We start from the raw sequence: 23,619 nt of genomic DNA on the forward strand, positions 1-23,619 counted from the left end.
TCTAACACATGCTCCAGATGTTGAAAAAGGCCACTACAAAATTCTGGATGCTTTTCTTCCAGAGCACTAGAAAATATTGCAAATGTTTGAAGCCAGTTATGGAATGATCTCGCACTGGTCTATGCCTATCTTCCTCCATTTTTTTTTTTTTTTCCTCCGACTTCTTTTTGGTTTTAGACACAAAATCTTTCGCCGAAGGAAGCAATGACAAAATATCAATATAATCCCCTTTCCATATTTTTTTTCTTTTATCATGTTAGACAAATGGTAACCCAGTGGTGAGATCTCACAAGGCAATACTTCTTTAAAGCAAGTTTCTGGTACTGCTGATAAACTGCTATTCACACTTGGATGAACTGTATTACCAGTCTGCGTATCAGAAACCATTAAAATGTTTGATGGCTGCGAATTAACATGAGCAGTAACAGTAAAAGGAGCTGAAGAATTAGTCTATATGGCAGAATAGTTAGTATTAGGATTAACAGTATTAGCAGGAGAAGTCCGTGGCCTCTTCACTGCTGGTGGGCTCGTGAGTCATCTTCTTCCCCCACCGCCACTTCCCGAGCTTGTTCCCGCCGCTCCTTTTCTCCTTTGTCCATATCTAGACAGCACCGGAGACAGTCTTCTGACTGCTTCCAGCCTGCTCAAGGACACGTCGCATCAGGGTCTTCATGACCGGCTATTCGTCAACAAGCTTCTGACAGTATTATAGCTCAAGGAGCTCATTGGACAACACCGACCAACTGGCAAATTGCCGCAGGAGGCCGCTCTTTATATAATAAGCCCCAGGGTTCCAGAACTTTCCACAAGGTCACGTAGAGCGCTGCTTTCCCGCCCAAACTACCTATACATTTCTTAAAGGGCCATACACCTCTGAAAGTGTCATCTGAGGTAAATTGAGCTTACCGCTTAAAATGCTTAACCATCAAGAGGGAGTGATGGCCGCATGGCCATGAAAGTGGACATTGATTGTTTGCCCACTTTTAACATTCTAACAAGAACTAAAACAGCAACTGCACATTAGATTCTGCAGTCTAAATATTTAATGTTTAGATATTAATTTTTCATCTTGCAGAAATGAGTAAGTGGCTCATTCATAGGGGTAGGGGGCAGTAAAGACAGGCATTAGGACTTCCACAAAGGGATCAAAATTCTGGAAGTCCCTCCTGAACCAGCCAAATTTTTGTTCAGTCTATGGCCAGCGTAGGAAGTTATTGGCTCACTGAATTTTTGGCAGATTAAACAGGTATTTGTTACACTTCATTCTATTCTTTCTTTAGGGATGCTGCTGGAAAGGAAGTATATCGACTTGCACTGCAGACCAGGGAGCAACACATCCGAAGGGACAAAGCCACAAGTAACATCTGCACAGCACAGGTAACTCCTGAAAATTGATGCATGAACCAAGTGCCAGGATTGTGTCTGAGTTATTCCATTGCCTACGAGAAGACATGTTACGTCTTAATTTTATTTCATCTGAATTGCTGGGGTAGTAAAAGTTGTGGTGTGTGGGGTTTTTTTTTTTGTTTTGTTTTTTTTTCCCAATTCCTCAGAGGACCCTTGTGGTAGCCAGTCTAGATACTTTCAGGTTTGGCTATTGCAGTAGAGAGTAAAAGTAAAACCAAATCTTTTGTGTATTACTTTTTTTTTTTTTTTTTCTTTGCTTGTGACAGCCACACACTAGCATCAAATCTGTGCCATATATTGTTCCCTTACTATAATTTGTAAGTTTACAGGGCCACCTGTAATGGCCCTCCTATACAGGGCCCAGACACATGAGGATCCGTTCTAGTATCTGCACCCCACAAACCACCCACCCATCGCCAGCTGCTCTGATCACCTACGCTCTCCTTCACCCTGCTGTGTGCCCACCCCGCAGTGCTGCTGGATTCACCACCTCTCCCTTCACCAGCTGCTGCTGCAGCAGGGCTCACAGGGATTATTTCAGGATGGTCATATTTACCAGCCCATTCCTTTCCTGAATCCCCACCCCCAAGCAGGGCAGTTAAAAAGAAAAAAAAATTAAAATAATAACAACTAATCCAGGGCTCTAATCAACCATGATCTAGTACGTCCCCACTATGTGGATTGCAAGGGGCTTGCAGAGCAGTGTGCAGGGTTCTGGCAATTTTTTTTTTTTTTTTTTTTTTTACTTGGTTACTATCACAAGGGGTTAATAAACCCCCATGTGCTAGCATTGGGCAGGTGGCAGGTACTCTTTATAGAGACATTAGGAGTCTAATAGATGCCAATGTTTCCCTTGCCCTTCACACCATCTAACCAAACATAGATCAGCTTGGTTAGAGGTGTCCCCTGGCTGTACTGGCCAGGAAAGGGTGCATTTGAAACCGAAAGTGATATAAATTCCGGTTTCACTGTTTGAATGTGAGATCAAGGCATGTATTTGCATCGGTCTCACAACACTTTCCCTCCCCTAGCTGGTGGATGTGTTCCGGGCTCTGGTAAGAGTGGGAGATCCCGGGAACCACAGAAGAAAGGGGGCCGTCGGTAGAAGGCGGTGTGGGTATGCACTGCGCTGCCAGCTCCATGAAGGTGATCGGCAGCTATAGAGCTGCCACATACCTTTCATTTTCAAGTCGGCTGCATTAGGCAAATTAGGTGGGCGCAAGGTGAGTGTGAGGCCTTAGGCAACCTAATTTGCCTAAGCCGTGTGTGTGTGTTTTTTGTTTGTTTTTTGTTTTAAGTCCTAACCATTTCCTATACCCCTATATACTGCATGGTGTGTGTTGTGTTTTGTTTTGTTTTTTTTGTTCAAATCTTCCCGCTGACACCACCAAGTGTGGAAGGGAGCCCACGTCGTTACAACTCTAACTGTAAAGAACTCCCTATGCGTACTGCAATTAAACCGCTTCTCGTCCAACCCCGTTGAGTGGCTGTTTTTTTTTATTAAGCGACCTGTGACGGAATAGTTTCTCTTTATACTAGAATCACACTTTATATACTTGGAAATTACTATCCTATCTCCTCCTTAAGCGTTTCCTCTCCAGGGAGAATATGTTTAATGATTGCAGTTGCTCCTCATAATTAAGGTCCCCTTATTAGCTTTGTTGTCCTTCTCTGGACTCTCTTCAGCTCCAACACATCCTTCCTAAAGATTGGTGACCAGAACTGGATGGCATACTCAAGGTGTGGCCAAACCAGTTTTTTGTAGAGTGGGAGAATTGGTTTTATCTCTTGAGTAAATACCCTTTTTAATGCATGCTAATTCATCTGCTGACTTTGCATGCTGCAGCTCTTCAATTTTCCCCAGAGGTTCTCCCCCTAGCGACTAACTATCATTTAGATTTGTAGCCCCCAAATGCATTACCTTTTTTCATTTTTCAACCTTAAACCTCATTTGTCCTGTAGCTGACAGGCCCTATAATTTGTCAAGGTCTTCTTGTAAATAGTTTATTTTTTTTTTTTCAGTTGTGAAGTTATTGTCCTGTTTGTTTTGTATCATCAGCAAATCCTGAGAGTGAACTCTTTTTATACCAACCTCTGTATCATTTTTATAAACAAATTAAACAGAATTGGTCTAAAGACACAGCACAGACAGAACACAATTTACAAATTTAGGACTTTTGGCATTGATGATAATGTATGTACCTGGATGGAAGACTGGCTACAGGGGCGTGTCCAGAGGGTGGTGATAAATCGTGTATGTTCCAGAACATACACGATTTATCACCACCCTCTGGGTGTGCTTGTGTAACTAGTCTTCCATCCAGGTACATACACTATCATCAATGCCAAAAGACCTAAATTTGTGTGTTTATGGGGAACTGTATCAAATGCTTTGGCAAAATCCAGATATAGCGCATCCACAGACATTCCTCTATCCAGATTACAGCTTATTTCCTCATAGAATGTTAACGGGTAAGAACAATCCTTCATGAATGCATGCTGGTTACCACTAAGACTTTTCATAAAAAAATTCTTGGATATGGTCCCTTATCATCCCCTACAATAGTTTACCTACTATTGATGTTAGGCTGATTTGGTCTATAGTATCCAGGTATGTATATATGCCTTTTTTTAATATTGGTCCCATGTTCGTTTTTTGCCAATCAGCTGGTACCATTCCACTTTCTAAGCGGTCTTTGCCATGTTATAGCTAAGCCATTATTCATAACCTTTTAAAAGTTCTTTTGAGGACTCTTGGATGTAAGCCATCTGGTACTGGTGATTTATTCACACTAAGTTTATCAAGTCTTTATTGAATGCTGGCTTCTGCTAGCCACAAGGATACATTCTGTGTTACTAACCATATAGTCTTGTTTTGTTATACCCTTTGTAAAAACTGAGGAAAATAATGTATTTTAGTACATTTCTTTTTTTCTTTTCCCATTTTTGTATGTTCTTTGGGATGCATTTTTGTATTTCTTATAGTGAATATTGTAATAACTGTGTGTTTATTCTGTAGGCTCTGCTAGCAAACATGGCTGCTATGTTCTGTGTGTATCACGGTCCAAATGGCTTAAAACATATAGCACGGAGAGTTCACAATGCCACGTTGATACTTGCAGAAGGTACACTCAGAGGGGTCTGCTTGCAATAATTAGTTTATTAAAGCTGTGAATTCCAACCAAACCCTTCTTATTTTTTTTTTTCTCTCTTATTTGTATTAGTCAGGTTTCAGTTTTTCATCTTCATGTCCCAGTGACAGCTGTTCCCCTGATTGTCATTGTGTCACAGGCACAGGAAATGAGGGAAGGTCTTGGGCCTTGGTCACATAAAGCAGTTAAAACCCGACTCCACCTCATATATACAAAATATTCCCCCCCCCCCCCCAGTGCCGCATTTCAACTATGAATTGTTACAATGCTTTAAAACCTGATGAAAATGATTGAATTGGTCACTAAAAATATTTTCAGCAAGTACAAAAAATACCTGTTGATCTTTCCTAAAATGCAGTGTCCTTGTGACTACTAACTACTACCAATACACCATGTAATTGAGATTACCAAAAACAGACCTGTTAGAAGTCCAGCTTTTTGACAAACATGGCTTCCCCCATAGCTAAAATGGAGAAATGCTTGCAGACAAGGAGAAAAAGAAAGTGTGTTTGTAGGATCACTGCATAACATTAAAGGGGTGGGGGGAAGCCTGAAAAAATTAAAACTAATGCAGCCACCACAGCTAGTCCAAGCTGTGATGTATTACAGTTTTTGTTGAGTTTTTATATGCTTTTAAAGTTGGCTTTGAAAACGACAGCTGGATAATACAGGTAGCTTTAATTTTATTAGTTCTAAGGGAGGTGTGTGTGTGTTCAACCTGCCATGGTTGAGGCATAAAGTACAAAATGTACACACCAGGTCACCACAGATCTGGTATAGATGACCATTTTTCCCCAGAAAAACACATTTTTAGTTCTTTACCTTTTAAAGCAAGCCCGTGCTTTGTCCATACAGAGCAAAGCAGCAGGTTTACTTGAATGGCATCCCTAACAGCAGCTCTTAGCCACATTTTCTTCACTCCCTGGTCACTCTGTTTGGGCACCGGGAGTGAATAAAATACCTGGTACATATGAGTCCCCTTTTTTCTCCCACATAACACTGTTGCTTGGTGATTAGTTTCTGAAGCAACCATCTCTGCCCCATGATGGTAGGGATAGCCCTCAGCCCATAAGTTTGTTTTGGATAGAGTAGAGAATGATATCTGATGTGTGTGGTTATGTGTTTGGGTTTTTTTTTTTCGTCCTATTTGAGAAATATGCCCTCCATTACTGGCACAACCAAGATGGAGTGCAAATCTCTTGATCGTTAAAAGAGATATTATCCTCTTAAGTGTACCTGGAAAAGCATTTCCTTTTTGAAGATTTTCTTATATCTTTTGCTTTGGTGACCACTTTAAAATTTGGACTTTTTATCACTCTCCCAAGCAAGGAACACAGATAGCAGTACAAATTTGATGTTCTACAATCTAAAAAGAAAAAAATGTTATACTTTTAATTTAAAGTTTTACATTGCTTTTAGCTTTGCGCCAATAGTTTATCCAATTTTTTTTTTTTTTTTTTTTTCAGGTCTGAAGAGAGCTGGGCATCAGTTGCACGATGAGATGTTTTTTGACACATTAAAGATACATTGTGGGTGTCCAGTTAAAGAGGTTCTGGATCGTGCTGCTCAGCGACAGATAAATTTTCGTGTTTACAGCGATGGTTCAGTAAGTAATTTGGTCTTCTAGTAGAATACACAAGTGTCTTTTCTGTTTTCTGATTAGCACTTGAAGTTGTTTGCTGTCCAAAAGCCAAACATGGGAAAGAAATGAACAGAGATTCTGCCCATTTTTCAGTGTACACAGCAATGACATATCTCCCTGTTCATTAAACTGCGTTATCCAAAAATTTCATATTCCTAATATATGTCTGTTGTACCATATACTTGCCAGTCCTGATAGACTTGTGTTGACTACCCACCCAGCCTGCACAGCTCTTCAAAATGTTTTAGTTAACTAACTTCTAGTCGATGAAGGGATTATCAGCAGTATTACTGTAAAAATAAATAAAACCGTTACAACTTTAAAAGGTTTTAATAGACTTTGAATATTGTTTTAACAGCTTGGAGTGTCTATTGATGAGACTGTTAAGGAGAAAGACCTTGATGACTTACTGTGGGTGTTTGGCTGTGAATCCTCAGCAGTAAGTACAATCCAAAATGGTTACTTGCTTTCTGTTCTTTTGCTGATTTAAGTGGCCTGCCATTTAATTTCGACTAGATATGACTAATCGGAGCATCATTACCAAATCCTATTTTATTTAAAAGTACTTCTTGCCAAAAAAACTGGGCTACTAAAAGTATTGTGAGCATTTCACATTCCTGAGGACTGCAGAAGGTCTGTTTTTCCATCCTACAGTTCCTGTCTGATAGACATGCAATGGGGTAAGCAGAATAACAAGGGACAATATTACGCAGCACTACAAAAGAGGATGCAGAATCACCATATGAGTTGAACAGATATGTCTTCCCTTATGTATATATTGTGAGGCACTGGTGGGCAAGAGTGTGGACAATGGGTGGCATTACTAAAGCGGATGCAGATCCACCATAAGCACTGGGAAAATATGGCTGACCTCATGTACATATTGTGAGGTAATGGCACACAGGATTGTGGATGGTATGTGTTGCCTAGGTTTCTCATATACACATGTTGAAGGGCTCCAGGGTTTATGGCTAATGTAGAAAAAGGAAACCTTTTTTTGTTTTCTGAGTCTTAAGTTCTTTTTCTAGGTATTGCAGCGCTTTGGCTGGAAATAAGGTAATTTTCCTAGGTCTGCATATCATATGGTAGCCCGTCCGTACGTTAGGTTAAATCTCTGTTGCTCACAGGTCTCTAGCTGACTGCTGCACTCTCACACACTCTGTGCTGTATAACTCTGTAATTTCACCCAACAGGAGGATCCCACAGAACCATTAAAAAATGCATTCGCTACCAGTTTGTTTTTTGCAGCTCATTATAGGGGCACCTTGTTAGTCAGAAAATGTCCAAAGCTGTCCTGAATTGTTCCTTCACTTTCTTGTGTATGGTTTATTGCTGCCAATACCAGATGAGCCTGTCCCTCTTACATTATATACAAACTAATTCAGAGAATCAATATTTTTAATATTTTCCAGATGCACATTTATCAGTGACCATTAAGAGTAGTTCATTTTAACAATTTTTAATGTTTGTTTATACAAATGGTTATCATTAAGTAAAAATAAATGAAAAGTTTTTTTTTTTTTTTTTTGCTTTGTGGACTATAAAGGATTTAACAAATGTTCTCCATCACCAAGTGCTTGCTTTCTTATGGACTTGTTTTACATTGCCTGCTCCTCCCAAAATGAGCTGGGTGCATGGAAGTTGGTGTGATCCCTACCGAGTGCCCTGCCAAAAGTGTATATTGATCCAAATGATTTTGTTCAGATTTGGGAAGGACAATGTGTGTTGGTCTAAAAGCTACCTGCATTTTTGGATCTCTATCCATACTAGTACTCTCCTTCCCTTCCCACCCCACCTTCCCCCTGTGAATGGTTGAGCTGTTGGCAGACACTGCATTACACTCCAGCTGTAAATGTAAAGGCTAAGGAAACCTTTGGAACATGTTGTTGTTCCACCTGTATTTGGGGTGGAACATGTAACATGTTCCAGCTCCTGCTTCCTCTCCCCCCTTTCCCCCCTCTGTGACAGTGGGTGGGGATTTTCTCCAAATACCCGCTGTCACAATTTAAAAACATTGCAGCTGTGCGGGGCTATGCCCACATGACTGCATCATTCATTTATCATTTCCTGTTCATGAATGCCTACAAGTACTGTCAACCATTGTGGCTGACGGCTTGTTCTCAATGAATTGCGAGGGTGCTGGCGAGCACTCTTATAGTCCATTGATTCTTCTTGCCATTTAGTAACTGTGTGCCCGTATGAGGCACAGCTTACCGAGTGTATGTAGGATCCAGGCATTGACCTGCAATCTTTCTGATCACGGGTGCAATGCCTTACAGCGTGTAGTGTAAAATAATGCAGTTTTTTGTTTGTTTTTTTTTACCTGCAAAAAAAAGTGCATTATTTATTTTTTTTTGTAAAAGGTGGACTTATCCTTCTTAAATCCAAACATGAAGAAGACTCACAAATGCCTGTTTTACAGGTGATATCAGTATCAAAAGTTCAGTTTAAAGTAGTCTTGTCAAACTCTAAAATACAGTTCAGATTAGCTCACATCCAGGAACTATGCAGGACTGAAAGCGTATACCCCAATGAGCTCCTTCTTCAGTCATGTGGTTTAGTATGTTTCTTTTATCATTCTTCTTTGGTGATTTTAAGGTTCTTACATTTCTCATGCAGGAATTGGTTGCTGAAAACATGAATGAGGAAAAAGGCATCTTAGCCACCGCTTTTAAGAGGACTAGCAAGTTCCTTGCACATCCAGTTTTTAACAGGTGAGCATCTGAAGATGGCAACAATTCTGGAGCCAAAACTACAAATATTAGCATTCTAATTATGCTTTTTGTTCCCTAGTTACCATTCAGAAACCAATATTGTCCGCTACATGAAACGGCTTGAGAATAAAGATATTTCTCTCGTGCACAGTATGATTCCTTTGGGGTCCTGTACTATGAAGCTGAACAGTTCATCTGAGCTTGCAGTAAGAGAGCACTACTGTTGCCATTCTTGCCAATGGCTGGACCAGATGAGCTTTGACTTAAAGTGGTTATAAACCTCAGACATAAAATTTGAACAAAGCATTTTCCTCTATAGTGTGTGTTTGTCTCAATCCAGGTTACGAAGTGTCATTTTTTTGTACGCTGCCTCGTTCTTCTCTTATAAGTTTGAGTCACTTCTTCTGATGAGGTTTCCTGACACCAAGAGAAAACTGGTGACCGGGGAGGGCACAGCCTGTGATTGACAGCCTCAGGTCTGTTCCTGGGTGCTATGTGAAAGAGTGTCCCTCCTCCAATCAGCTCTCAGATGGAACTTCAGCTCCCCACCCCCTGCTTTCAAAGCTGACATCTGTGTAAATTATGCACTTTACACACAGCAGTCTCTCCTACATCTATGCAAACGGGTAAAACTGATGTAGGAGAGGATCTGTTCCATCTGTGTTAAAAAAAAAAAAAAAAAAAAAAAAAAATGTGTGGGATGGATGGATAGATAGATATAAAATACATTTTTTTTTTTTCTTTCATAAATTTGAGCCCTGCCCAACCCAGACCTCCTTTCACTACCCTTCTGTATACCTTATTTAGCCCCTTCTTTCTCTTCCCTGGCAACCATCACATACATTCCTCTCTTCCATCACCTCTGCCTACCAACCCCCCTTTCCATATCCCCAATCTTCTCTTTTTTTCTTCTCCCCTGCCTCAATATCTTCAAAGACAGGACTGTAGTGTGTGTTTTTTTTTTTTTTTTTTTTTTTTTTTTTTTTTGTCACCTCTAATAAAGTAAAAAAAATGTTCAATTAGAAAAATAATTTTACTATTTTTTTTATTTATTATTTGTTTACTTTTTATACTAAATAATAAACCTCTAATCTTTTGATCGGTAATGCCTTAATCCTAAAACATAGACAGCGAAAATATTTAATGCATTTCTTTGTGAATTGGGTCCCTGGAGAAAGTCACATCTGCTGAATCAGTTGCAGGCATGAATGAATTTGCAGTTTCCTTGAGGATAACATTAGTTACAGTCTGGTAACAATGTAACCGGTTTGCTCCATGTCTGATTAGTGTACAGGTTTGTGCATTTTTCATGTTTGTAAAGAAAACTTGTTTCTTTTGTAGCCAATTACATGGCTGGAGTTTGCCAACATCCATCCCTTTGTGCCCCTGGACCAGGCTCAGGGTTATCAGCAGCTCTTCAGGGAACTGGAGAAGGATCTGTGTGAAATCACTGGATATGACAAAATCTCATTCCAGCCAAACAGGTTAGAATATAGTGCAGTTAAACAGATATTGTGGCAAGTTATCCATAATTCCTTTTTAAAGAGGTGTAGTAAGTGTCAACACTTCAGATAAAATGTACTTCTATATTTGCAAAATGTAACTTAGGCCTGGTTCACACTAGTGTGGGCACGGCAGCCCATTCATTTCAATGGGCTGCTGTGCTCGCATTTCATGCAAGGAAAAGGTGCATGCATCTATTCCAAAACTTTTTTGACCATGTTTCCATGTGGATCCCACACCTGCGATTGCGCTCTGGGATGAGATGTATGGGGGGTGCCACTCAGAATGAATGGCATCACCACACGTTTTGAAAGAAACGCGATGTGGTTGCGGGTGCGGGAATCTCAACGATTCCCACAACCAGCCAGCAGGGTATTGGCTATTTGTGAACCAGGGGTAATTATACAATCTGTGTTAATTTAACAATCCGCTGTATAATTGTGGCTTATGTAGTTCTTTTTGTATAATCAGTGGCGCACAGGGTGAATATGCTGGCCTGGCTGCCATCAAGGCTTACCTGAATGGAAAAGGTGAACATCATCGCACAGTGAGTATGATTCTAGTAAAGTGAAATGTTTATGAAATTGTAAAAATGAGGCTGTAGTAGCATGCAGGTCAAGGTTGCAGATCCACATTTGTGACATAAAATGTGTCTAACTGTACTTGTGAACGCTCCTATTGGCTTCTCATATCTAAGTGTTCTTGCATGGCAAGACCACTTACTGTTATCTCACATATATATTCTTACTATTATAGCCAAATTTACCACCCTAACTCCTCCCACAGTTTTTACACTACGTAGACAGTAATATACCGAAACATGTGGATTGTTCCCGATTGGTGTGCTATTTGTGGAACGTTTCGCTGAATGGTTCACGAAATATCGGCGTTTTTGTGGTGAAATTGGTCCCATAGGAATGAATGGCGGAATGTTCCAAACTAGAGTGGGAGCTGAAAAATCAGGACATGATTTCTAAACTGCCATCACTTTCAAGCCCACCTACACAAATCTTATATCATTTTTTATATTTCAGAGACATACTCTGCATCAACATGTAGGTCTGGGTCTTGTGATTCTCACAATATAAAGATCTTCGGTGTAGGATTTATAATTGTTAAACTACAACCGTTTGAAGATGGCAACCGCCAGTGAAGTGAGCAAGTTGGAGCAGTTTGTTTTTAACTGCTCTTCACTGCTCTTGCTGTAGAGTGAGTTGCCATAGGAACCCAGGTGTGTGAGCAGGCAGCAGAGTGACAAAAGCTAGAGTGTGAGCTGAAAAATCAGGACATGATTTCTAAACTGCCATCACTCCCTCATTTTCAAGCCCACTTACATAAATCTTATATCAAAACGTTCAGCACATCTCCAGGGTGCAGCACTGTCTCCATTCAGGAGTACTGCACAGTTATTACAGCTATCATGATCCTGTGTATTGTGTTTTAAGCAATGGTTGTGAACACGCTTAGAGCCTGCATAAACAAGGCATGAGCATTGCCAGGAAACAGTGGTTGTGAATACTGATTATCATCAAACAGATAGCACACCTTCACCTCCATTCTACGTCAAGATGCTGAGACCCCCCCAAATGCATGTGGTCATACCCTCATCTGCTAGGCTTGATAATGCTGCTAATGTTTTTATAAATGTATGTTTTAATGTAACTGTGAAGCACTTTGGGCAACAGCATTGCAATTAAATATGCTATATAAATAATTAAAAGTTGAAATGCATTTCTCACTCTATCAAGCTTGCCATGTGCACTTTTTAAATTTGATCAATCAATTGGTTAGTGTAATGTTTACTGTCTTTACTCACTCTAAACACTCCACACAGTGACTCTGCCCAGTCCATAAAGTTACTCTCTCCAGTCCAACCTTTTCACAGTTACTCCAGCCACTCCAACCACACAACAGGTACTCAAGCCACTCCACCCAGTTACTCCGCCCACTTCAGTTGTAGACTACTGGTGGAGGCAAGAACACTTCACACAATTTCCCCAGAAATTGTAGATTTTCTAGTTTAATTAAAGCTGTCTATATACACTGATCCACCATGACATTATTACCACCTATAATAACCTGTCAAGACGTGGACTCCACTAGACCTCTGAAGGTGTGCTGTGGTATCTGGCATCAATCTGTCAGTAGCAGATACTTTACGTCACACAAATGCTCAATTGGATTGAGATATGGAGAATTTGGAGGCTAACCATCTTGAACTTGTTTCCTCAAGCCATTCTTGAATCCGAGAATGCCACCTTTTTCCATTGCTCCATGGTCCAGTTCTGATGCTCACATGCCCATTGTAGGCACTTCTGACTGTGGACACAAGTCACGGGCACTCTGACCAGTCTGCAGCTATGCAGGCCCATACACAACACACTGTGATACACTGTGTATTCTTGCACCTTTTTATATTGGAACCAGCACTAACTTTTTCAGCAATTTGAGCTACAGTAGGTCTTCTATTGGATCAGACTAAATGAGCCAACCTTTGCTCTTGGGCATCAGTGAGGCTTGAAAGCCCATGACCCTGTAGCTGGTTCACCAGTTTTCCTTCTGTGGATCACTTTTGGTGGATCCTGACCACTGAAAACCAGGAACATTCCACAAGAGCTGTAGTTTCAAGACTCTGTGACCCAGTCATCTACCATTTACACTTTGGACCTTGGGAAAGTCACTCAAATCCTTGTGTGTCATTTTTTTTTTTTCTGCTTTCAACACATTGACTTTAGGGACAACATGTTCACTTGCTGCCTAATATATGCCACCCACGTTCAGATGCCATTATAACGAGATAATCAGTGTTATTGACTTTACTGGTCAGTGTTATGTTGTGTTAGTGTCTGTGTCTCTATCTCTACCCTTCATCGCCTATCATATAAACTCCTGCATCTGTCAACACGTCAGAAATAATTCTTTTTGTAGGTCTGTCTAATTCCAAAATCTGCGCATGGAACCAACCCGGCAAGTGCTCAGATGGCCGGAATGAAAATTCAGCCCGTAGAAGTAGATAAGGACGGAAGCATTGATTTGGCACATCTGCGAGCTATGGTAGGTAACTCTGTGCACGAAGGAAGCCTTTGTATAAGTAATAGAGCTCTGTCCTGGCCGTGCTTTAATGAGTACTAGTGGCACATTATAATTCACCTTACAGTCTCTTGACTCCAGAGTTACTGGGCTATGCAGGTTGTTTGGCTCAGATAAATGAGCAGGATCCATTCAAGGATACTATAGATTATTACAAAAAAAAACAAAAAAAACCCTGGCAGTGGCATAAGGCATGATTAGCTCCAGAGTCTCTGGAGCACAAAACACCTTTCATACTTGTACAGAAAGTTTATCTGTGTACACACATTCACTTTGCCTTTTGTATGAGCTTATGTATAGCACTTGTTTTGTCTGTATAGGTAGACAAACACCAAAACAATTTGGCTGCTATAATGATCACTTACCCTTCCACCAATGGAGTTTTTGAGGAGGGCATAAGGGATGTATGTGACCTCATTCACGAACATGGAGGCCAGGTTTATTTGGATGGAGCAAATATGAATGCCCAGGTAAGCCCCTTTTTTTTTTTTTTTTTCTTTTTTTTTTTTTTCCTTCTATCCTTCTATCTGGTGAACTACAAATCTATTTTACTGTTCACTCAATGCAGTTTTAAGCAGTGCATAACACATTTTTTGCTTTTTGCAAACATATGCCCAGGTTGGTCTGTGCCGCCCTGGTGACTATGGCTCAGATGTTTCCCATTTAAATCTGCATAAGACGTTTTGTATACCCCATGGTGGAGGAGGACCTGGAATGGGACCAATTGGAGTGTGAGTGACCTGACCCTACATTATGTAATCACTGTTATTAGGTGTTTGTTTTTTGTTTTCTTTTTAATTTTATGGAGTTTGAAAACACACAGGAAAAAGAATAGAGAAATAAGTGTTGATCTTTCATGAACGTACCACTTTTCAATTCTGTGTTTTTAATAATATGTGAACTGTTTTTAGGAAAAAGCATCTGGCACCCTACTTGCCAAATCACCCAGTCATTGCACTTCAGGATAATGATGGCCGGTCCTTGGGTACTGTAAGTGCAGCACCATGGGGTTCAAGTGCTATATTACCCATTTCCTGGGCTTACATCAAGGTATTATTCTTACTTTACACCTCACTAAATTAGCCAATCATTTCATAACTTACTGCTGTTAGTTGTAGCCAATAAGGCCCAACAGAACTTACTTAGTCCTTCCTTTTTTTTTTTTTTTTTTTTTCTATGGGTTTTAACTAAATTATGTTTTTTCTTGATGGTCTACACCAACAGATGATGGGTGCAAAGGGACTCAAACATGCCACAGAGATCGCTATTCTGAATGCAAATTACATGGCAAAAAGACTAGAAAACCACTACAAAGTCCTGTTTCGAGGATCTAGAGGCAAGTCTGACTTGATATGACTTTCTGCTTCTGATCTTTCACTTTTGGTTTTGGATTGCCATATCACCTGGTGTGTTGGTAATGGTTTTGATATAGTAGATGGTAGGCACAAGATGAATGCTCTCTCCAGGCAGATATAAAATATACTCATATATCAGGTGTGCTACATGTAAATGAGGGTAATAGTATAAACCTCCTGTGCTATGAAGTGGAAAATAAATTAAAAATACCGTATTTTTCGCTCCATAAGACGCACTTTCCCCCCCCCCCCCCCCAAAACGGGGGAAAATGTCAGTCTTATGGAGTGGCCGGTCCGGTATTTCCACCGCCGCCGTGTCAGAATACCGGGCCGGCCGTTCAGCTCTGCAGCAGGACCTTACCTGTTCCTCTGTCCAGCGCTGCACAGTCTTCCCGTGCCGGCTTCTTTAGTGCGGGCTCTCGGCTTGACAACCGGGTGCCCAGTGCGCATGCACGAGAAGCGCTGCACTTTGTGAATGGCCTGGAGTCTTCTGGGACACATGACAGGTCCCAGAAGGCGCCGGACCAATCACAAAGCACAACGCTTCTCGCGCATGCGCACTGGGCACCCGGTTGTCAGCCAGGTGCCCACACTAAAGGGAGGACAACTCCGCAGAAGTGGGAGCAGGTACCTGTCAAATTCAGGTACCCGCTCCCCCTCCCTCCCCAAAGGTCAGCAGTCTTAGTCATCTCCTGTATTGTCCACAGTCTCTGGTAATCCCCTATACTGTCCGCAGTCTCTGGTCATCCCCTGTACTGTGTCCGCAGTCTCTGGTCATCCCCTGTACTGTGTCTGCAGTCTCTGGTCATCCCCTGTACTGTGTCTGCAGTCTCTGGTCATCCCCTGTACTGTGTCCGCAGTCTCTGGTCATCCCCTGTACTGTGTCCGCAGTCTCTGGTCATCCCCTGTACTGTGTCCGCAGTCTCTGGTCATCCCCTGTACTGTGTCCGCAGTCTCTGGTCATCCCCTGTACTGTGTCCGCAGTCTCTGGTCATCCCCTGTACTGTGTCAGCAGTCTCTGGTCATCCCCTGTACTGTGTCAGCAGTCTCTGGTCATCCCCTGTACTGTGTCCGCAGTCTCTGGTCATCCCCTGTACTGTGTCCGCAGTCTCTGGTCATCCCCTGTACTGTGTCCGCAGTCTCTGGTCATCCCCTGTACTGTGTCCGCAGTCTCTGGTCATCCCCTGTACTGTGTCCGCAGTCTCTGGTCATCCCCTGTACTGTGTCCGCAGTCTCTGGTCATCCCCTGTACTGTGTCCGCAGTCTCTGGTCATCCCCTGTACTGTGTCCGCAGTCTCTGGTCATCCCCTGTACTGTGTCCGCAGTCTCTGGTCATCCCCTGTACTGTGTCCGCAGTCTCTGGTCATCTCCTGTACTGTGTCCGCAGTCTCTGGTCATCTCCTGTACTGTGTCCGCAGTCTCTGGTCATCCCCTGTACTGTGTCCGCAGTCTCTGGTCATCCCCTGTACTGTGTCCGCAGTCTCTGGTCATCCCCTGTACTGTGTCCGCAGTCTCTGGTCATCCCCTGTACTGTGTCCGCAGTCTCTGGTCATCCCCTGTACTGTGTCCGCAGTCTCTGGTCATCCCCTGTACTGTGTCCGCAGTCTCTGGTCATCCCCTGTACTGTGTCCGCAGTCTCTGGTCATCTCCTGTACTGTGTCCGCAGTCTCTGGTCATCTCCTGTACTGTGTCCGCAGTCTCTGGTCATCTCCTGTACTGTGTCCGCAGTCTCTGGTCATCTCCTGTACTGTGTCCGCAGTCTCTGGTCATCCCCTGTACTGTTTCCGCAGTCTCTGGTCATCCCCTGTAAGTGGTGTAGCGCTCATATATAAACCAAATATGTATAAATAAATTAATAATAATATTAATCATAAATGGTGATACATAAAAACCATAAATAGTGATACATAAATATATAGTGACCTGATCCCCTTTGGGATCTTAACGTGACCAGAAAACTGTGAAATGAAAACCGTGGTGCAATTTGGACCCAATGTGGGTCACACACACAAAGTGCTATCCAATTACCCAAGTCCCTAGTTGGGATCAGTGGCTAAACACAGCCTAAAAAACAAAACAAACCAGTGCCACATACAAGTAAATCCCTGCACTGGGGGATAAACCTCCTATATAAAGTGATTTGTGCTTAGTGAAAAAAACTCAAAGAACTCCAAAATTGTGCACAAAAAAATCACACCATACCTGAAAATCATAACACTCTCCCCCACTGAATAACTCTCAAAATTAATTCCAAAATATTGTCTTAAAAATAATAGTATAGTGAAATATACTGATAAATCAAAAACCAAAACTTAATTATAAAAGTCCAAAATGATGTGCATATATGCCGAGTGTTACACTAATTCTTCCAAAACATGCAGGTGGTGCAGTGGATGTGCATTACAGCCACTGGTGATAAATCCAAAAGTGGCTGAATTTCCTCCTCACCTCCTTACCATGACCCAATGGGCCAGACCGCTTTTGGGATCACAACTGGATCCTTCACGAACAGATTCCCCTTTGTGGTATCCTTCCAAGTAGTAGTAAAGGCTACTTCAGTATAATGCGTTTAGCATCTCAGATCACCTTAAGATTCCCTTCAGATGTACGTACCCGTAATATAGCCAACTCTCATATGGATCATAGTAATGACATGAAAAAGAGATCCTCCATAGTGTAGTACCATTTATTATAAAGCCATAATATTGCCAATTGCCCACTCACTTGATATCAGCAGATAATAAGCATTTCAACCTCATGCTATGGCTGTAGTTTGCATGGGTTTGTTTGGAGTAGCAAGATGGCATCCACGCTGGATGTGAGTCACCACGTGCCTCAGGGATCCTGAGGAAGTCACGTGTTAGTCGTGACGCAACGCGTAGGCACGTGGTGACGCACATCCGGCGTGGACTCCATCTTGCTACTCCAAACAAACCCATGCAAACTACACCCATAGCATGAGGTTGAAATGCTTATTATCTGCTGATAACAAGTGAGTGGGCAATTGGCAATATTATGACTTTATATTTATAATAAATGGTATTACACTATGAAGTCATAATATTGCCAATTGCCCACTCACTTGTTATCAGCAGATAATAAGCATTTCAACCTCATGCTATGGGTGTAGTTTGCATGGGTTTGTTTGGAGTAGCAAGATGGAGTCCACGCCGGATGTGCGTCACCACGTGCCTACGCGTTGCGTCACGACTAACACGTGACTTCCTCAGGATCCCTGAGGCACGTGGTGACTCACATCCAGCGTGGATGCCATCTTGCTACTCCAAACAAACCCATGCAAACTACAGCCATAGCATGAGGTTGAAATGCTTATTATCTGCTGATATCAAGTGAGTGGGCAATTGGCAATATTATGGCTTTATAATAAATGGTACTACACTATGGAGGATCTCTTTTTCATGTCATTACTATGATCCATATGAGAGTTGGCTATATTACGGGTACGTACATCTGAAGGGAATCTTAAGGTGATCTGAGATGCTAAACGCATTATACTGAAGTAGCCTTTACTACTACTTGGAAGGATACCACAAAGGGGAATCTGTTCGTGGAGGATCCAGTTGTGATCCCAAAAGCGGTCTGACCCATTGGGTCATGGTAAGGAGGTGAGGATTCACTTGTATGTGGCATTTATTTGTTTTGTTTTTCAGGCTGTGTTTAGCCACTGATCCCAATTAGGGATTTGGGTAATTGGATAGCAGTGTGTGTGTGTTTACCTCATTGGGTCCAAATTGGACCACAGTTTTCATCTCACGGTTTTCAGGTCACTTTAAGATCCCAGAGGGGATCAGGTCACTATATATTTATGTATCACCATTTATGATTTGTATTACTATTAATATTATTCATTTGTTTATACATATTTGGTTTATGTATGAGCGCTACATTTTATATATCACTTTATATATGTTTAGCATTCACTTATAGGTATTAGGTTGTGGGTGTTAGGAGCTATTTTTAATTTATTTTCCACTTCATAGCACAGGAGGTTTATACTATTACCTTCATTTACATGTAGCACACCTGATATATGAGTATATTTTATATCTACCTGGAGAGAGCATTCATCTTGTGCCTACCATCTACTATATCAAAACTATTTAATATTATTAGATTATTTATTTTATATATGAGCGCTACACCACTTTATATATGTTCTACATGTAAATGAGTTGACAACAAATATGTTGATAGGAGAAAGCAGAGCAAGCAAATGGATACCAATGTAGTCCTTAAAGGGACTAAAAAAAACCCAAAAAGACAAACATTCATACTCTCCTACATTGCTGCAGCTCTCCCCTGCTAGCTCTAAGACCAACAATCAAGCAATCATGTGACCGCTAATCACTTAGTTCTCAGGTTTCACTGAGCAGAGAGCTGTGATTGTCATTCAGCACTCTCTGCTTTGCCCATCCAGCACTCATTGGAGCGCCAAGCTGTGGAGGGGCAGGAGTGGGTGACTCAGGCACTCTGAGAGGCTGAGTCAGCTACCGGTCCAGGCCCAGGGTGGATCCCAACTTTAAAGTTGGGTTTCTTCCAGAGCCTAGGCCATCTGTGACATCAGCAGACAGCTGAAATAAAAAGAAGTGCACTCCTGTGCCTCAGAAAAGAAGTATGACCAAACATTCTTTGGCCATACTTCTCTTTTAACTGATTGGGACGATCTACTTGGCTTTGCTGTATGACAGGGCTGAGTAAATGGAAGAAATGGATACAAAACCCATCATTTTTGGAAGGTAAAACTTCCCCCTTTTTATAAGTAGTTGAGATCTAAGAAAAGCCTAACATTATTTTACAGTGACATGGTACTTCATAGGTAGCAACTGAAAAAAAAAATCCTTTTAGGGCTGGTTCACACCATGTCTGCATCTGAATCACACAGAAGCACACTGTGTTCATGTGTGATTCAACCGCATCCAAAATGCTTTTGCAATCAAAAATTTAACGATACCCCAAACGCAGTGCATTTGCCCACACCTGCCTACACTAGATCACATGGTACATTTTGTACATGCCCTACTTTTGGCACAGTGTGATTTAAGCCCATTCAAAATGAATGGGTTTGAAATGGCACAGCACATAGCCACATGTGAATCAAACAGCACACAGTGCTTTTCTGTGCAATTCAGCTGCAGACATAGTGTAAACTGGCCCTTAAGCTTTACGTTAATACAGAAATATTGATATATATCCTTTAACTTGAGAAATTATATAATACACATGCTTAAAATCTAAATTATGGATTTGACATGCTCTTGTTGCAGGTTGTGTGGCTCATGAATTTATTCTTGATGTAAGACCCTTCAAGAAATCTGCAAACATTGAAGCTGTTGATATTGCAAAAAGACTGCAAGACTACGGTAAGTAAAGAAAAAAAAAATCATCTTTCCTGTGATATTGGGGTACCCTTGACTGTGACACTGGTTTTACTGGTGTTTGTGCAACCCTTTTATGCATCAGTCTGCACGGAGATGATTCTTCTGTGATTGTTACCAAAAAAAGAAGAAAAAAAAGTTGAAAACTGCATCACGAGTTACTGCTAAAACCATATGAAAAACATGAAACCTAACCTAAAGACTTCCAGACAATATATCTGCCATTGATTGCCTTTATGCATTAATAAATGTAATGCTGCCACTATTTATTGCTGTTTTTCAAAATGAATGGGTCTGAAAATAAAAATCCACTTTGAGGTTCCATTTTTAGTAGAGTCTTTCTACATACAAATGTCTTTTTGCAGATGAAAGACTTCCTCTATTTTGGAGAAGGCCCAGGCCTTGGGCTGAAATTTTCTTTAGAATACAAATTATCCAATGTATGCATTATTTACCTTCTTTTACATTTTTGAATTTTAATGCTTTGAGGACCACACTAGAGGTATGCTATGCTAGCTTAAAGGCCATGCTAACTAGCAGATACAATCACTCTAGGTTTATTTTACAAAGTTTAGATCAGTTGTTTGCACCTGTATTAAGATGTTCTGTTACATGCCATCAGCTGTTTAGCAATCTCATTTGTTCTTTCAGGTTTCCATGCTCCTACAATGTCCTGGCCAGTGGCAGGTACTCTTATGATTGAACCAACAGAGTCTGAAGACAAAGCTGAGCTAGACCGTTTTTGTGATGCCATGATCAATATAAGACAGGAAATAGCTGATGTTGAGGAAGGAAGAATGGACTCCAGGATTAATCCCCTAAAGGTAAACTAGTAACTGGTTCATGTAAAGTTTGAACATTGAGACCCTAAATTTTCTGCAGCATCCATAGGCCTTTTCGTCATAATTCACATTTGCTAGTGTAGCAACCTCTGGCACACTACATTATGTGCTGAGGTCAGTTTACCTCAGAATCTTTGCAATACCCACAAATAAATGTAAGCAAGATATCATACATGACACAAGAGATGGTCAGAAACTGCAGACATGATGCAAGAGATGGTCAGTGAGACTGCAGACATGCTAAAGGAGTGGCACATGCTTCAGGAGACCGATGTAGACTGGAGACACATTACATGAGACAGCTAGAAATCATTAGAAAATATAAGTTAGTGAGTGCAATCCGACAAGCGACCAATGCACTAAAAGGAACCACAAAACCTTTCTGATAAACTCAAAAATACAAGGAGTGCAGCGCTACATAAAATTTAGTGGCAAAGAAAAATAAATAAAATACAGTAAAATAATATTAAAATAAGTCCACTGTAATATCAATATATGGATTCCTCAGTCCACAGTGAAATATCAGACGTTGTAGGTGCAATCTGGTCTCCCGTTGTGATAATATGAATAGATTGCCTACTCGCCAGAAACCCAGTAATAAATGCATATCTGTATCACATGCATCCTAGGATCTTGAATAAAGACAGCCCGGAAATGGAATCCTCTGATGGTCCCTCAGTGGTGTAAGAAAAGGATACCTATCTGGTCTCCAAGTATTTACTTCATCAAGTCTGCAGCAATACCTAAATCACTGGGGCTGAGACATGGAGGCTCAGTGCCAGATATGGAGAATAAAGGTGCTCATAGTGTAGTATTTAAAACTGTAAATTTATTGCATTAAAATCTGAGCAGAGATACATACATAAATGACTGTATATAGTATGAAACTGCTATGAGCAGTAAAAGCACCCAAAAACACTGACCAGTATACATCTAATGTGGGCCGCCGGACCTCCTGATCCGGGGCTCCTGCACGCTTTGACGCTACGCCGCCGGATTAGGAGGTCCGGCGGCCCACATTAGATGTATACTGGTCAGTGTTTTTGGGTGCTTTTACTGCTCATAGCAGTTTCATACTATATACAGTCATTTATGTATGTATCTCTGCTCAGATTTTAATGCAATAAATTTACAGTTTTAAATACTACACTATGAGCACCTTTATTCTCCATATCTGGCACTGAGCCTCCATGTCTCAGCCCCAGTGATTTAGGTATTGCTGCAGACTTGATGAAGTAAATACTTGGAGACCAGATAGGTATCCTTTTCTTACACCACTGAGGGACCATCAGAGGATTCCATTTCCGGGCTGTCTTTAGTCAAGATCCTAGGATGCATGTGATACAGATATGCATTTATTACTGGGTTTCTGGTGAGTAGGCAATCTATTCATATTATCACAACGGGAGACCGGATTGCACCTACAACGTCTGATATTTCACTGTGGACTGAGGAATCCATATATTGATATTACAGTGGACTTATTTTAATATTTTACTGTATTTTATTTATTTATTCTTTGCCACTTAATTTTATGTAGCGCTGCACTCGTATTTTTGAGCTAGAAATCATTGCTCGAACAAGGATCGAGGGAAATACAGATTAGTGTTTGCAGAGGCCCTGAGGGCCACACACAAAGTGCACAGGTTTGGCACCAGGGGTTTAATCCACCCCACATACATACTGTATTCCTACACACTGAAACGTGATGGGATCTGTGATCATCCCACAGTAGCAAATCGGATTTTAAAGTGGTTCTAAAAGCTATCTCTTTTTACCTTCATGCATTCCTGCTTTAAGGTAAAAACACCCCACTAACTGTTCCCCACCCCCTTCCCAAATCCCTTAACACTTACTAGCCTCTTCTCATGATCCTGGTCTGTTCCATATGCATCTCTTCTCTGTTCAATTACTGGTCTCATAGGACACAGCCTGATGCTGTTGCTCAAATCTTGTGAGGAGGGGAGGGGTGTGACCGAGCCACTCTGTGTGTATTTATAGATGCACACAGCCCAGCTCGGCAGCACACCCCTGTACAGGTGCCCATTATAGACGTACACAACCCAACTCGGGAGCATGCCCTTGCACAGGGCTTGCTATGGAGACATCCGAAAGAAGAAGTAGACCATACCGTGGGTGACCACCGAAGAACAGGTAAGGGCCTGCTCTGTGTAATGTCATTGCACAGAGCAGGTAAAGCGTAAACCTCCTTTTTTATTTTAATTTAAAATTCTATCCGCTAGAATCACTTAAAAATTTCGCTACATCTATATAGAATTAAACTTACTAGAGGTTTGAATGAAGGTCTATACAACAGAGTGTCTGTTTCTGAAAATGCTTATACCAGGTGCAGAATCAATGCACATTTGCGTGTTAAAAATATCTCTATCTCACAGTGAGTGATGATGTGGGAATCTCTCCTGCAATGCTATTGTGTTCTGCCAGCGGGGAGTTTTCCCAGCTGGCAGAAAACAATGATCACTGTTAGCGGATATAGCCACCAGCCATGATTGATGGA

General features: G+C 41.3%; 1 protein-coding gene across 2 annotated transcripts in view; it reads left to right on the plus strand.

The window, feature by feature from the left end:
• Positions 1–23,619, plus strand: part of GLDC (glycine decarboxylase) — a 68,588-nt gene that overhangs the window by 39,929 nt on the left and 5,040 nt on the right. For both annotated transcript variants that reach the window (XM_089678132.1, XM_089678133.1), the window contains 15 exons: positions 1,281–1,377; positions 4,427–4,532; positions 6,026–6,165; positions 6,560–6,640; positions 8,821–8,915; positions 8,995–9,121; positions 10,257–10,399; positions 10,890–10,965; positions 13,347–13,472; positions 13,829–13,978; positions 14,127–14,239; positions 14,420–14,558; positions 14,733–14,844; positions 20,149–20,244; positions 20,911–21,083. In XM_089678132.1, coding sequence (XP_089534258.1) covers positions 1,281–1,377; positions 4,427–4,532; positions 6,026–6,165; positions 6,560–6,640; positions 8,821–8,915; positions 8,995–9,121; positions 10,257–10,399; positions 10,890–10,965; positions 13,347–13,472; positions 13,829–13,978; positions 14,127–14,239; positions 14,420–14,558; positions 14,733–14,844; positions 20,149–20,244; positions 20,911–21,083 — 1,774 coding nt within the window. The remainder of the gene's footprint in view (positions 1–1,280; positions 1,378–4,426; positions 4,533–6,025; positions 6,166–6,559; positions 6,641–8,820; positions 8,916–8,994; positions 9,122–10,256; positions 10,400–10,889; positions 10,966–13,346; positions 13,473–13,828; positions 13,979–14,126; positions 14,240–14,419; positions 14,559–14,732; positions 14,845–20,148; positions 20,245–20,910; positions 21,084–23,619) is intronic.

Source organism: Staurois parvus, unplaced genomic scaffold (genome assembly GCF_062004578.1).
Source record: "Staurois parvus isolate SC_StPar_1 unplaced genomic scaffold, SC_StPar_1.0 ptg000198l, whole genome shotgun sequence".
Classification (NCBI taxonomy): Eukaryota; Metazoa; Chordata; class Amphibia; order Anura; family Ranidae; genus Staurois; species Staurois parvus.